Raw genomic sequence first — 12,173 nt, forward strand, 5'->3', positions numbered from 1 at the left:
TGTGGTTGTTGAACTGTCTGAATTAAATTTGTTAGTTCTATCTTTAAGACATTCCACAGCATAGACCCTAACAGAATATTGTAATTGGACTGCAGCATCACCCTTTGCTTTAGTTGTGGTGTTCTGTGTGATATTAAAGGGATTTCCAAAAATATTCCAAAGTGTTGATTCTTCCCCAAACAGATGAATTTCTGATGATTATACTCTTAATTTTCCTACTCAAATCAGAAATACGTCCTTCTGATTTTAATGGCATAGGATGAGCTCTATTATATAAACAGATGGATAAAAAGACCTAAGTTACCAGATTTAATTTTTTAAAAACTACAACCATGAAAGAAATATCATTCAATGTTAGTGAATAAGGAAATAAATGCTGAAAAAAATCTTGAGATAAGACTTTTGTTATTTAAAAATTCTTATGGATTAAGGTTTCTCATTGAGCAACACACAATGTGGGAAAACCAGCAAATAATAAATAAGTAAATTGAAATTATACAAAGGCACTAAAGAAAAAACAAACATATGTCATATCTTGTGACCTTTGAACAATTCAAATATTTATGGTCCAAAACCAATTTCTCTTAGCCAAGAGATAATTACCCACACTAGTGTTTATACAATAGTCAGTTCTCTCTAGAAAAACACTATTTTAGGTTAGACACCATGATATTTATGTTTTGCTATACTATAAATATTAAAATTTTCCTAAAGAGTTTGTCTTATTCAAAATTTAAAACACTAAAATCTCTCTTATATGAACTTGCATTAGGTTCAATACATAGTAATATTACCACATACATTTATGAAATGGGTTTGTGATGAAACTGGAAATTAAAGTAATAATTCTTCATTTTCAATGACCAACTAATAGATTATCATCTCTAAAATCCATTTACTTGGAAGAAAAGAGAGCTGGTAGACAGAGATTCTGGAACCAATGATGATATCCAGCCTTATTTTATAAGAGTCTTTCAAGAAGAAGTAACTATTATTTTTCTAAAGAGAAAATTAATATAGTGGTAGCCCACAGGTACAGGAGAATGTATTAAGTTAGGTGAGACAAGAATGATGGAGGGACACCAATAAGCCTGTATTCTCTGTGCCTGGCTGCTGAGAAGGAAGTTTCTCCACTTCTGTAGAATCACACACTGTAACCATATTTCAGAAATATCCATCTGAAATGGGCAAAGGGTCTGCACTGAGAAAACATTGCACTACGGCTCAACATAACAATCCTAAACAATAGGATAAGGGGAAACTGGTGAAAATGTCACTTCTTGCATTCTCCTGAGCGTCCTGAAATCAGTGATTAGGCCCATCTCATCTTTTCATGGCTATAAAAGGTAGAAATTCAGAAGAGAAGCTAGAGAAAAAGTCGCAGATCTCTCTGCAATCTAGTGACGCCTCAACCCTTCAGTTGAAAGCATTCAGACATGGACTGAGCATAGACTCTGGACCACATGTGCATAAATTGAAATCAGTTTTCAGAGATTATGGTAGAAGAGATGTGGCCCACTAATACCCACTTGTATGCTACTGAGCATCTCCCACTGATTCTTATATTTTAGACAAGAGATCATGCAAAAATTTTATTTCCCAGATCATACTAAAATAAAAGAAAGTAAATTCATAAATCAGTGTTCAAAATACCACCTGGTTGGCAAACACTAACATTTTAACAAATTATGATAACAGTATTTGAAACACTATAATTATACCGAAAAAAAATAGGCTTAATGCACTGAGATAAATTACCTAAATAAATATCATAAAAATAACATGAAATGAATAATTTCATAGGCTTGGTAGTTGATTTCATTTCGATTCTGATATAATCCTCCATTTGGCCTTCATTTGAGCATATGTAATGTGCTTATTAAACAAGAGGCTTTAATTTAATTTACCTACTGAAGCAGAATCCTGTAATTTTGTAATTAATGACTCTTAGTAGCAAATCAAAAATGCCCTAGAGGCATATGAAAGCAGCTGGGTCACTGGAAGTGATCTCAATCCTCCCTCTCATTCATGAAGGTATCATCAGTGGCTGGTGAGAATGGACAGAGTTTTAGCCCATGTTAGGATCTAAGGGGCAAAGCTAAGTTGGATACTCAGCTAACATGTTTCTACCCTGTAGAAGCCGCTACTAGTCACCAAGTCTTGACCAAACTGGCCAGATGTCCTCATGCAACCCCATTTCCCCTCTACTCTTTTGATCAATGTGAAAAGAAGTGGAAGCTCTTGAATATAACAACCACTTAAAATTCCAAAGAACAGAGATCTATCCAAATCTGAATTAAATTTCCCAGGCCTGCTTTACATTGGACTGGACAATTCTAAGCTCATATTTAGCCTCTGGTGATAAATCAGTGATGTCTCAAATTCTATTCACCAAGATGCTTTCATCATGTCATTCTAAACTAAGAACAAAAATAAATAATAAAATAAAATAATAAAATAAAATAAGAACAACATTTTAGTAAAAGCAGAACTTCAAAACAGACATTTCAGAACATATAATAAAAATGACACTAAAAACATAAAATTCCCTCTGCTTTTGAGCCAACACTGACCTTCTGTTCCAAAAGCAATGTGTTTGTAGGGATTGCTGCAAAAGCCTTGTAGCTTGACTTGGTCTTGTATTGCTAGAATGAGTAACCAGAAAGCAAGAGTGGAGATGAAAAAGGAGAAGAATAGAACATAATTTTAGACTAGTTTTGCCAAGTTAAATGACATGTTATCAAATGAAGAAAACAATAACTACAACTTGTTTTTGACAGAAAAAATTAGCTTACCATGTTAATATTTTATTAGAATGAGAAACAAAGAAATATCACAGTAAAATATCAGCCTAGGGATTATAGACAATTATGTGCTATATAGTCTCAGAACTTAACAACATCCATTTCTACAAAGTTACATATAAATTTCTCATGAGTAGTATGTTGCTTATAAGAGTACTAGCCTATAAACATGGGTGGGATGTTTTTGGTTTTTTGCTTAATTCTCAGAGGAAAAGGATTATGGGATGCCTGGGTGGCTCAGTGGCTGAGCATCTGTCTTTGGCTCAGGGAGTGATCCCAGAGTCCCGGGATTGAGTCCCACATCAGGCTCCCTGCATGGAGCCTGCTTCTCTCTCTGTCTGTGTCTCTGTTTCTCTCTCTGCCTCTCTCATGAATAAATCAATAAAATATTTTTAAATGAAAGGGATTCTTTTTTATAGTACCATAATCAACTAACATTTTGCGTATAAATTTTATTGAACCCTTGGTATATTTTCTTGCATCATTCATAAAAGCAAGAGTCAGAATACCTAAAATTTAGCAGCAATGTTTAATAAGTAGCATATTTTGAATAGAACTAATTATCAGCAATTTAACTCCATAATGAAAAAGCTAGAAAGCCAAACTTTTGATCTTAAACACTTTTTTAAATTTCATCATTTCTTGCTCTTCTTAATGCAGTGATATTAATGAATCAAATGATAAAACATCCTGACTTTTAAATAAAACTCAGAGTAATATAGGTCAGTTTTGTGGATTATTTGAAAGAGAGGGTTGAGCATGAGGAAGTTGTATAAATCATAATACTATCATAATCAAAAGCCCCAGTTTTGATATTGCTCTGGGTCCCAAGCTGCTTAATCAAGGTCAAGGCTGCCATCTCTTCAAAAGTCCCTGTCTCAGACAGTTTCCCCAGGGGCCCAGAGCCAGCTAGAAATTGGCACATGGTTCCAAGCTGTCCTAGCCCCCTGGGCAGACCACAGGATCTATAGAAGAAGACATGATAGTCAAATAAAACAAAGCCTTGAGTTTTATGAATATAATTGAAGTAATATTCTATTGAAATGATGTGAGGAAAGTAAGATAACACACTCATTTTCCTTAGAAAGGAAGGGTGAGGTAGAGAAAAATCATAATGCCCACCCTGGAGGAAAAGTCTCAGGTCCCTTCAAGCCCTCGTGTCTATATTAACCCTATACTGCTATAGTCCCCATATGACATATTTTGGGTAATGACTGAAAATGAAATGCATTCTCTTTGTGAAGAATAATGTCTGGCACTCATTAATAAGCAAATTATATACATTGCCTCATTTAGTTTTACAGAAGCCCTATAGCTAAAGAACCGTTAGGGAAAGGAGGCATGGTATGGTCAGGCGACTTGTCTAAGATACACAGCCTGTAAAGAACAGAAATAGGTTTGGAACCCAGGCCTGTTTGGATCCAATATCCATACTTTCTCTAGAAGATAATATTTTTTTCTCAAAGAAAATCTAAACAGACAAAGAATGCATAACAGTATATCAATACTCCATGATGGTTTTATGAATACTTAATTGCAATGATAGTTTGAATAATAATAATAGCTAACAATTACTATGAGCCAGGAACTACTCTGAAAGCTTTATGTGTATTATCTCATTTAATCACCACAACTAACCTATTAGGTAGATTCTATATCATATCCAGTTTATATATGGAAACTAAAATACACAGATGTTAAGTAACTTATCTAAAGCCACAAGGTACTAAGTCATAGCTGGGATTTGGATCTAGACATGCCAATCAACAACTGTGCACTTATGCACCATAGGCCCTTGCCTCTCATGTCAGTATATACAACCATTTACATAGTTTGTTCTTCTATCCCCAACTGCCTTAAAGCATATAGTTGGACAAGTCTATACAAAGAGATATATTGTTATTGCACACATAATGCCATAGAATCTTAGACTTAGATGTGATATTGAAGGCCATTGGTTCAACCCCCTCATCCAAGATATGAATCTCTCTGATCAGTCTGTTCAGCCACCACGTGAATACTTGCTTACCTCCTAAGACAGCATTTGTAGGTCTAATTGTTAAAAGTGGTACAAAATTCTCCCTTACATTGAGCCAAAATATGCTTCCTGCTAACTTACTCCATCGGTCCCTCGTCCCCACCTTGGAATGATGATACATGTAAAGAGTTCGATTCTATATGAGAGTTGCACTGCTATTTCCACAACCCCCCCCCTTACTGATCCTCAATTAAAGAATGTCACTATCCTCATCACTTTCTTCTGTCAATATTCCTTTAAATTTTGACAAGGTGCATATTGGGGTACCTGGCTCTGTCAATTAAGCATCTGACTCCTGACTTTGGCTTGGGTCATGATCTCAAGGTCATGAGATTAGGCCATGCTTAGTGCGGAGCCTACTTAGGAGTAGGAGCTTCTCTCTCTACCCCTCCCCCACTCACCCGCACAAATGCACACTCTCTAAATAAATAAAATCTTTTTTAAAAAGTGTATGTTTAACTAGATGTAGTTTTAACACAAAGTATAATATAGTCACCTTCATGATATCAACAACAACCCAATTAATACAATGAAGATGATAATATTTGGAACTTTCTCCTTGTTTTTTTTTTTTTTTTTGTGGTGAGTTTAGAATATACAGGAGAGTGAAGTTGGAGTCATTTCATATTTTTGGACCACACTGAGTGTACTACCACCTTAAATCCCTAATGCTTTCATCTCTCTCTCTCTTTTTTTTAACATTTGTTGAAATTAAACTCCATCCTGTAATGATGTTTGTTTGTTTGTTTGTTTCTCTAAATCCCAAAATAGTACTTTAGTCACCGTCTCTACCCAGTTTCACCTGATTAGTTTTGGTTTGTTATTATAAACTATGAAGATAAGAATTTTTATATTATTTCATGTGCCATTTTGTTAGGCAAGTCATTTTTATCTTCATTCAAGTCATATACCAAGGATAGGGAGCTCTTGCCTCCTGGATTCTACCAATCTGGTGAACATCAATATATCCTGTAAGTCTATTTGTATATGACAGTTCAACTAATGGATTCATTCAACAAAATATTATTGAGTATCTATTTTGTGACCTACATTGCTCTAAATATTAGAGATTCAGCAGTGAACAAAACATCCAAAGCCATTACTCTCTAGAGCTTACACCCTAATAAACAGAGACAAACTACAAGAAAAAAATAAGAAAGCAGAAGTCATAGTGAGATAAATAATTCACAGAAAATTAAAACAGAGTGCTGGAATAGAAAGTGGCCTCAAGGATGCTTTAGATTAGGCACTCAGAATACATGTGAGTTCACAGAAATATGTCATTACACATCCCATATCTCTCCTTATTCATGATATCATGAAAAAAAATCACAAAAGCTGAACTTGAGAGGCAATTCAATAAACATTCATAGCTTGAAGAAAATGTCTGGCTTTCAGTCATAACTGCTTTTGGAAACAATCACAAAGAATATAGGCAATGATTTTCAGAATTTACCTTCCTTTTTTTGTGAAAAATAAAAAATATGGCTCAACTTCTTTTTCCAGCAAATCTCCTAGTTCCCATCATTTACAATAGAAGTAGAAATTTCATCTGTTTGAGATACAATTAGTAGACCAGAAGATATGAATTTAGAACATATAGATGTTTCCTTCCTATTCCTCATCTATTGGACTTTATGTGTCTTTAAGACATATGTAGTCTTTCTTTTTCAACAAGAATGTGAAAATCATTCTTGTTGACACTAGAGATATTTTTGGGGTTCACTATATTTCTTCAGGTTTCTCTTAACAATATTCTAATTTAGAACATATTTCTTCTCTAGCATTGCAAGTCTTCCAGGTGTTAAATTTATTGGTTTTCCTTCCTTGGTTTAAAATTACAAATCACAGGGATCCCTGGGTGGCTCAGCAGTTTAGCCGAAGACAGGCCCAGGGCGTGATCCTGGAGTCCTGGGATCGAGTCCCATATCAGGGTCCCTGCCTGGAGCCTGCTTCTCCCTCTGCCTATATCTCTGCCTCTCTCTCTCTCTCTCTCTCTCTCTCTCTCTGTCTGTCTCTCATGAATAAATAAATAAAATCTTTTAAAAAAATTAAAAAATAAAATTGCAAATCACTCTAGTCAAGGTAAATATAACTTGAATAGTAAGTTGTAGTGTTACAGGATGAAATCACTATCAGTTGATCAAAGAAGGTAGAACTGACTAGCCTGACCCCAAATCCAGCAAAAACTTTTATCTATTCAATTTATAATCTATGCTTTGGTCAACATTCAAAAAATATTTATTTCCTTTTTTACTTTTTATTTTTTTAAAAGATTTTATTTCTTTATTTAGTTGAGAGACAGCAAGAGCAAGCAAGAGAGAGCACAAGCAGGGGGAGGGGCAGAGAGAGAAGCAGACTCCCTGCTGAGCTTGGAACTCAAAGCACAGCTGGATCCCAAGACCCTGAAATCATGACCAGAGTTGAAGGCAGATGCTTAACCTACTGAGCCACTCAGGGGCCCCTCCCCCCTTTTTTAAGAGAGACAGAGTGTATTCATTTGGCAAGGAGGGGCAGAGGGAGAGGGAGAGAGAGAATCTTAAGCAGACTCCACCCTCGGTGTAGAGCTCAATTTCATGAGCCTAAAATCATAATCTGAGGTGAAATCAAGAGTCAGATACTTAACCAACCAAGCCACCTAGGTAGCCACATAAATATCCACTATATGACAAATCCAGGGTAAAATTTAGGTTTAGAAAAGGAAATGATATTTTACTACATAAGTTTATCAGAGCTAATGCTATTCATAAATTCTATTTATCCTAGATAATTGCAACATAAATACTGTCCCCTAGGGGGACAGCAAGAACATATCTTTCCCTTTCAGAAAATATTTCTCATCACTATCCTATCTGCTGCTGATGCCTAAAATTCCACCACAGGATCCAGTAATAAAGGCCCAGGAGATCTCAAAGCAAACTACACTAGTTGTCTAGTAGAAATTTGAACTCATGGTGGTACTCTAAGTATTAGTGAAGGGCAGAACCTCAGATTACATGAACAACAAGAGAGAACCCTGGCAGAAAGCCTTCCTACCACCATGGCCAACTTCTTTTTCCTGATATATCCATGAGTAGAAATGAGAGCATTGCTCAAATGTACACTTCCTGCTCATCAATGACCATGCTCTGCCTGAGTCAGAATTTCCCTGAGACAAAAGCTCAGCCCACGCCCTGATCCAACTCACAGAAGGAAATTGCCCAGATATCTCCCTTACACTTGGATTACTGGGAGAGCATAATCTTTATAATGATCCTGAGGACTGAATCAGTGGGGAAGTGGTGGGGGATAGAGGAAAGGGAGAAATTTCCCTGAACAACTCTCTTCCCAGGACCCTACTCCATGGGTGATTTACTTTTTGTGTTTCTAGTACTCTAAACATACAATATGTTATTGTATTACAATATTTCGGCATCCCTATTAGCCTGATAGAAAATATCTTCTCTAAAAGACCTATTATTTCTAATATACCATCCTGATAAAGAACAGTTTTTGGTAAATATTTGTTGATTTAAAATGAGGTATTTTATTGAAAGCTACAGTAAGATTTAGAGGACATGAAGAACAAAATTTTAGTTCTTATCTACTATTCATGTCTTAGACACAGTTGGCTGATTAGAGACCCTCTTCTCCCTTCCAAGTACACCCTAAAGGCATTTCATGTTTACTTTTCAAAGTCTTTCAGTGATGTGAACTTCCACAATTAGAACTCATAACCTTGAATCCCTATTGTTTTTTTTTTTTTTTTTTTTTGTAAATCCCCTTTTGGGGTTAAACTGCACAAGCCCCTCCCTGAATTAAAATGAAAATACTCCTCAAGGAGTAAAAAAAGAAGATTTTGTCAATCACTGACACTTGAGTGTGAATCACTGCCAAACTCAATTCAGAAAGGCTAGCTGGAGAGAAACAAAGGGAATGAGACACTGAATTAGTTGGTACATAGATTTAAGTGGTAACAGGAAAGGGAGAATCTTGGAAAATCTAGAATCTCCACAAAGGCATCAAAAATTGTGTACAAAACAGTGGGACAAAAAGAAAAAGAAAACAAGAAAATACATATATCTAGTTTAAATTATTTTATCATTTCACAAAGGATTGTGAATGTTGGGCAGCCCGGGTGGCTCAGCAGTTTAGAGCCACCTTCAGCCCAGGGCCTGATCCTGGAGATCCAGGATGGAGTCCCATGTCAGGCTCTCTGCGTGGAGCCTGCTTCTCCCTCTGCCTGTGTCTCTACCTCTCTCTATCTGTGTGTCTCTCAGGAATAAATAAAAAAAAATCTTTAAAAAGAAAAAGGATTGTGAATGTTTGTTACCCTACCTACAAAATATGTACAGATATATGATCTTCATCTTCACCACTAGAACCACACCAAAGCCATCATCATCACTTGCTTGGATTATTCCAACAGATTCCTAAGGTAATTTCCACTTTCACCTTCTTACAGTCTTTTCTTAACATGGCAGCCACATAGACATGATTGTGCCAATTATCTATTCAAAACTCTCCAATGGCTTCTTACTCAAATTAAAAAGCAAAGACTAAGTGGCCCACAAGATCTCACAGGCCCCAGCTTGCAGTTACATGTGTCTCTGATAACCTCAACTTCCTCATACAAATCTACTCTTGCCACACTGGCTCCTCTATCTTTGCTGAGCACTCTCTGTCATCAGCTATTTTTCCTGACTATATTCTTTTAAGGCACATCACCTCTTTGGATGTCACCTTCCCAAAGAAATCTATCTTTACTACCCAATATTAATTTGTGACACTATTCCTTACCCTGCTATACTTTTCTCCATACCATGTATGACCTGCTAACTCACAAGGAAATTTACTTATGGCAGTGGGGAGGTGGTAGCGGTAATTACTGATTATTTCTTTATCCACCAAGAATATAAACTTTCTGTGAGCAAGCATTTTTGCAAATTTATTTGCTGCAACATCCTGACTTTGAAACGTGCCTTGTACATAATAAGCACCTGATGAATGTGTCTCTGAATGTGTCTCTTGAACGAATGATTTCCTTGAACCAGATCAACTATTTTAGCCCATTGAGGTACATTCCATATTACTAATTTCCCTAATTACATGTGGATCAGCAGAAATGGAGAGAATCACATAGAGACTGCCATCACCAATTTTTCAATGTGATGTATTTGGAAATGTTTTGATGCCTTCAAGGAATGAGAGTTTATAAATAAAAAACCAACTATAAACGTTCATGAAATATTAAAATGCTCCCAATTGACTCCCAAGCCATGCATCCAAATAGCTTTATGGTCGGGGCAAGCATGCCACTGGAGCCCTCACAGTTAAAAAGAGCTTCAAACCGGGATCCCTGGGTGGCGCAGCGGTTTGGCACCTGCCTTTGGCCCAGGGCGCGATCCTGGAGACCCGGGATCGAATCCCACATTGGGCTCCCGGTTCATGGAGCCTGCTTCTCCCTCTGCCTATGTCTCTGCCTCTCTCTCTTTCTCTCTCTGTGACTATCATAAATAAATAAAAATCTAAAAAAAAAAAAAAAAAAAGAGCTTCAAACCATCTTCAGTTAATGGCAAATGTTTGAAGTTTTGAGGTAATAGCCTCCAATCTCTGTATGGAATACCATGGTAATTCCCTAGGAGAAAAATTTTAACTATTTTATAAATGAAGACCAAATATATTAGGAACTCAAATACAGCTCCAGGAATTAGTTTTAATGATATTCAGGCTTTCCTATGGAACAGAAATATCTCAACAATGTAGATGTTAATCAGAGTAGACTGAGCATCATTGATGGAGATTCTCATTCTGTTTAGGGCCATGATTATACTGTAAAATAATACTTTAACACTATATCTGAAATTAAAATATATCAATTATATCATACTAATACAGATTCAAAACCTTAAGATTCTACCTATGAAAAAGAAATATCAAATATGCTTCATATCTGAATTTAGCTCACTATACTCTAGCTGTTCCATTTTATTTCAATATCAAAGGACAGTAGGGCCCACACTTTGAACTAATACCCTTCATGCATTCATGTTTTAATTTGATGGCCATTTGTATTCTAGGACCTCTTTTCTTTTGGGATCTGGCACCGAGTGAAGCTGATCTAAATCTGAAGCTCTTGACTTCAAAGAGAGCACTGTGCTTGGATTAGCACCACAGTGGAAGAAGCAAGACAAGAAACAACCCATAGACGCATATGAATTCTTTGATATCCCAAAGCTTTTGTCTATTTCCTCTTATGAATCTATGAAATAATCTGAGCAATTCAAACAAAACTAGTCAAACATCAAAGGAAACTAGGATAAAATTTATCTATTCCAGTATGCATTTTAATGAATTTTTATACTTAAGTTACAATTCCTGCAAATAATAGTTTGCAATAAAAAAAAATGTAGGTGGATTTTTACCTGGAAAGATAATAGCAAGAAGCTAGGAAAAAATAAATATAACTAAGAACAGCATGTCTCAGAAAGCAACTATTTTTGCAGAAGTGATAAATTCTGCCCATTATAAGAAACATTTTTTTCAAAAAGTAAGTAAAATAGATATAATTATTCTTCATATTTTCATGTTCATCAAATTTATCATGCACTTCTATAAACTGAATTTTTAACTTGAAAATTTTAAAAAGTAAACAAAAAATAAAGCAAATGCTGAAAAGTCTTCAATATTGGGAACAGTAAATGAGCTGGGAGAGAACAGATCTTCAACACACTTGATTTTAGGACAAAAAAGACCTTTACTTGATCAAAAGCCCTCTGGGCTTACTATCTTCCAACTCTCCAAAAATAGGACAAAACATGAACAAAGCAGAGTGAACCACAAACAGAAACACTTTGAAAAAGCCTCTGGAGTAAAATCACTTTTCACAAAGATAATAATTTAATTATATGGTACTATGGTTCAAGAAATAATTGTTAATAAATTCAGGAGACAGTAATGTTTATATCATAGGTTGTTTTTAATATATAACAAATTAATTCCATAACCACACATATGTATTGAAAAGGTAATCACCAGGTCATTATAAATAAGATTCTTAAATTTAGAATTATAGAAAAATGTTAGATTTTCTCTATCCCATTTGCTTTGAAAGTTTAAAATACAAGGACTTAATAATCTCTAAAAATACATTTTTAAATGACCTAAACATTATAGAAATTGATAATCCTGATTATTCCATAATGATGATTTCCTTCATAAGAATTACAAGACTAAGATGATAATTAATATGAGTTATTGCTTCTGTGTTTTGGTATATAATATGGAAAAAATAATATTACTAACTTTATAAGATCATAAAAAGTATAACTGACAGTCTCTTTTAATTTTTA

General features: G+C 35.3%; 1 protein-coding gene across 19 annotated transcripts in view; it reads right to left on the reverse strand.

The window, feature by feature from the left end:
• Positions 1 to 12,173, reverse strand: part of MLIP (muscular LMNA interacting protein) — a 256,011-nt gene that overhangs the window by 95,622 nt on the left and 148,216 nt on the right. For 17 of the 19 annotated variants that reach the window (XM_077903611.1, XM_077903598.1, XM_077903604.1 and 14 more), the window contains one exon: positions 2,574 to 2,645. The exons of the other annotated variants lie outside the window; for them this stretch is intronic. In XM_077903611.1, coding sequence (XP_077759737.1) covers positions 2,574 to 2,645 — 72 coding nt within the window. The remainder of the gene's footprint in view (positions 1 to 2,573; positions 2,646 to 12,173) is intronic. 19 annotated transcript variants of the gene reach the window in all.

The sequence above is a fragment of the Canis aureus genome, chromosome 7, assembly GCF_053574225.1.
Source record: "Canis aureus isolate CA01 chromosome 7, VMU_Caureus_v.1.0, whole genome shotgun sequence".
NCBI classification, from domain to species: Eukaryota; Metazoa; Chordata; class Mammalia; order Carnivora; family Canidae; genus Canis; species Canis aureus.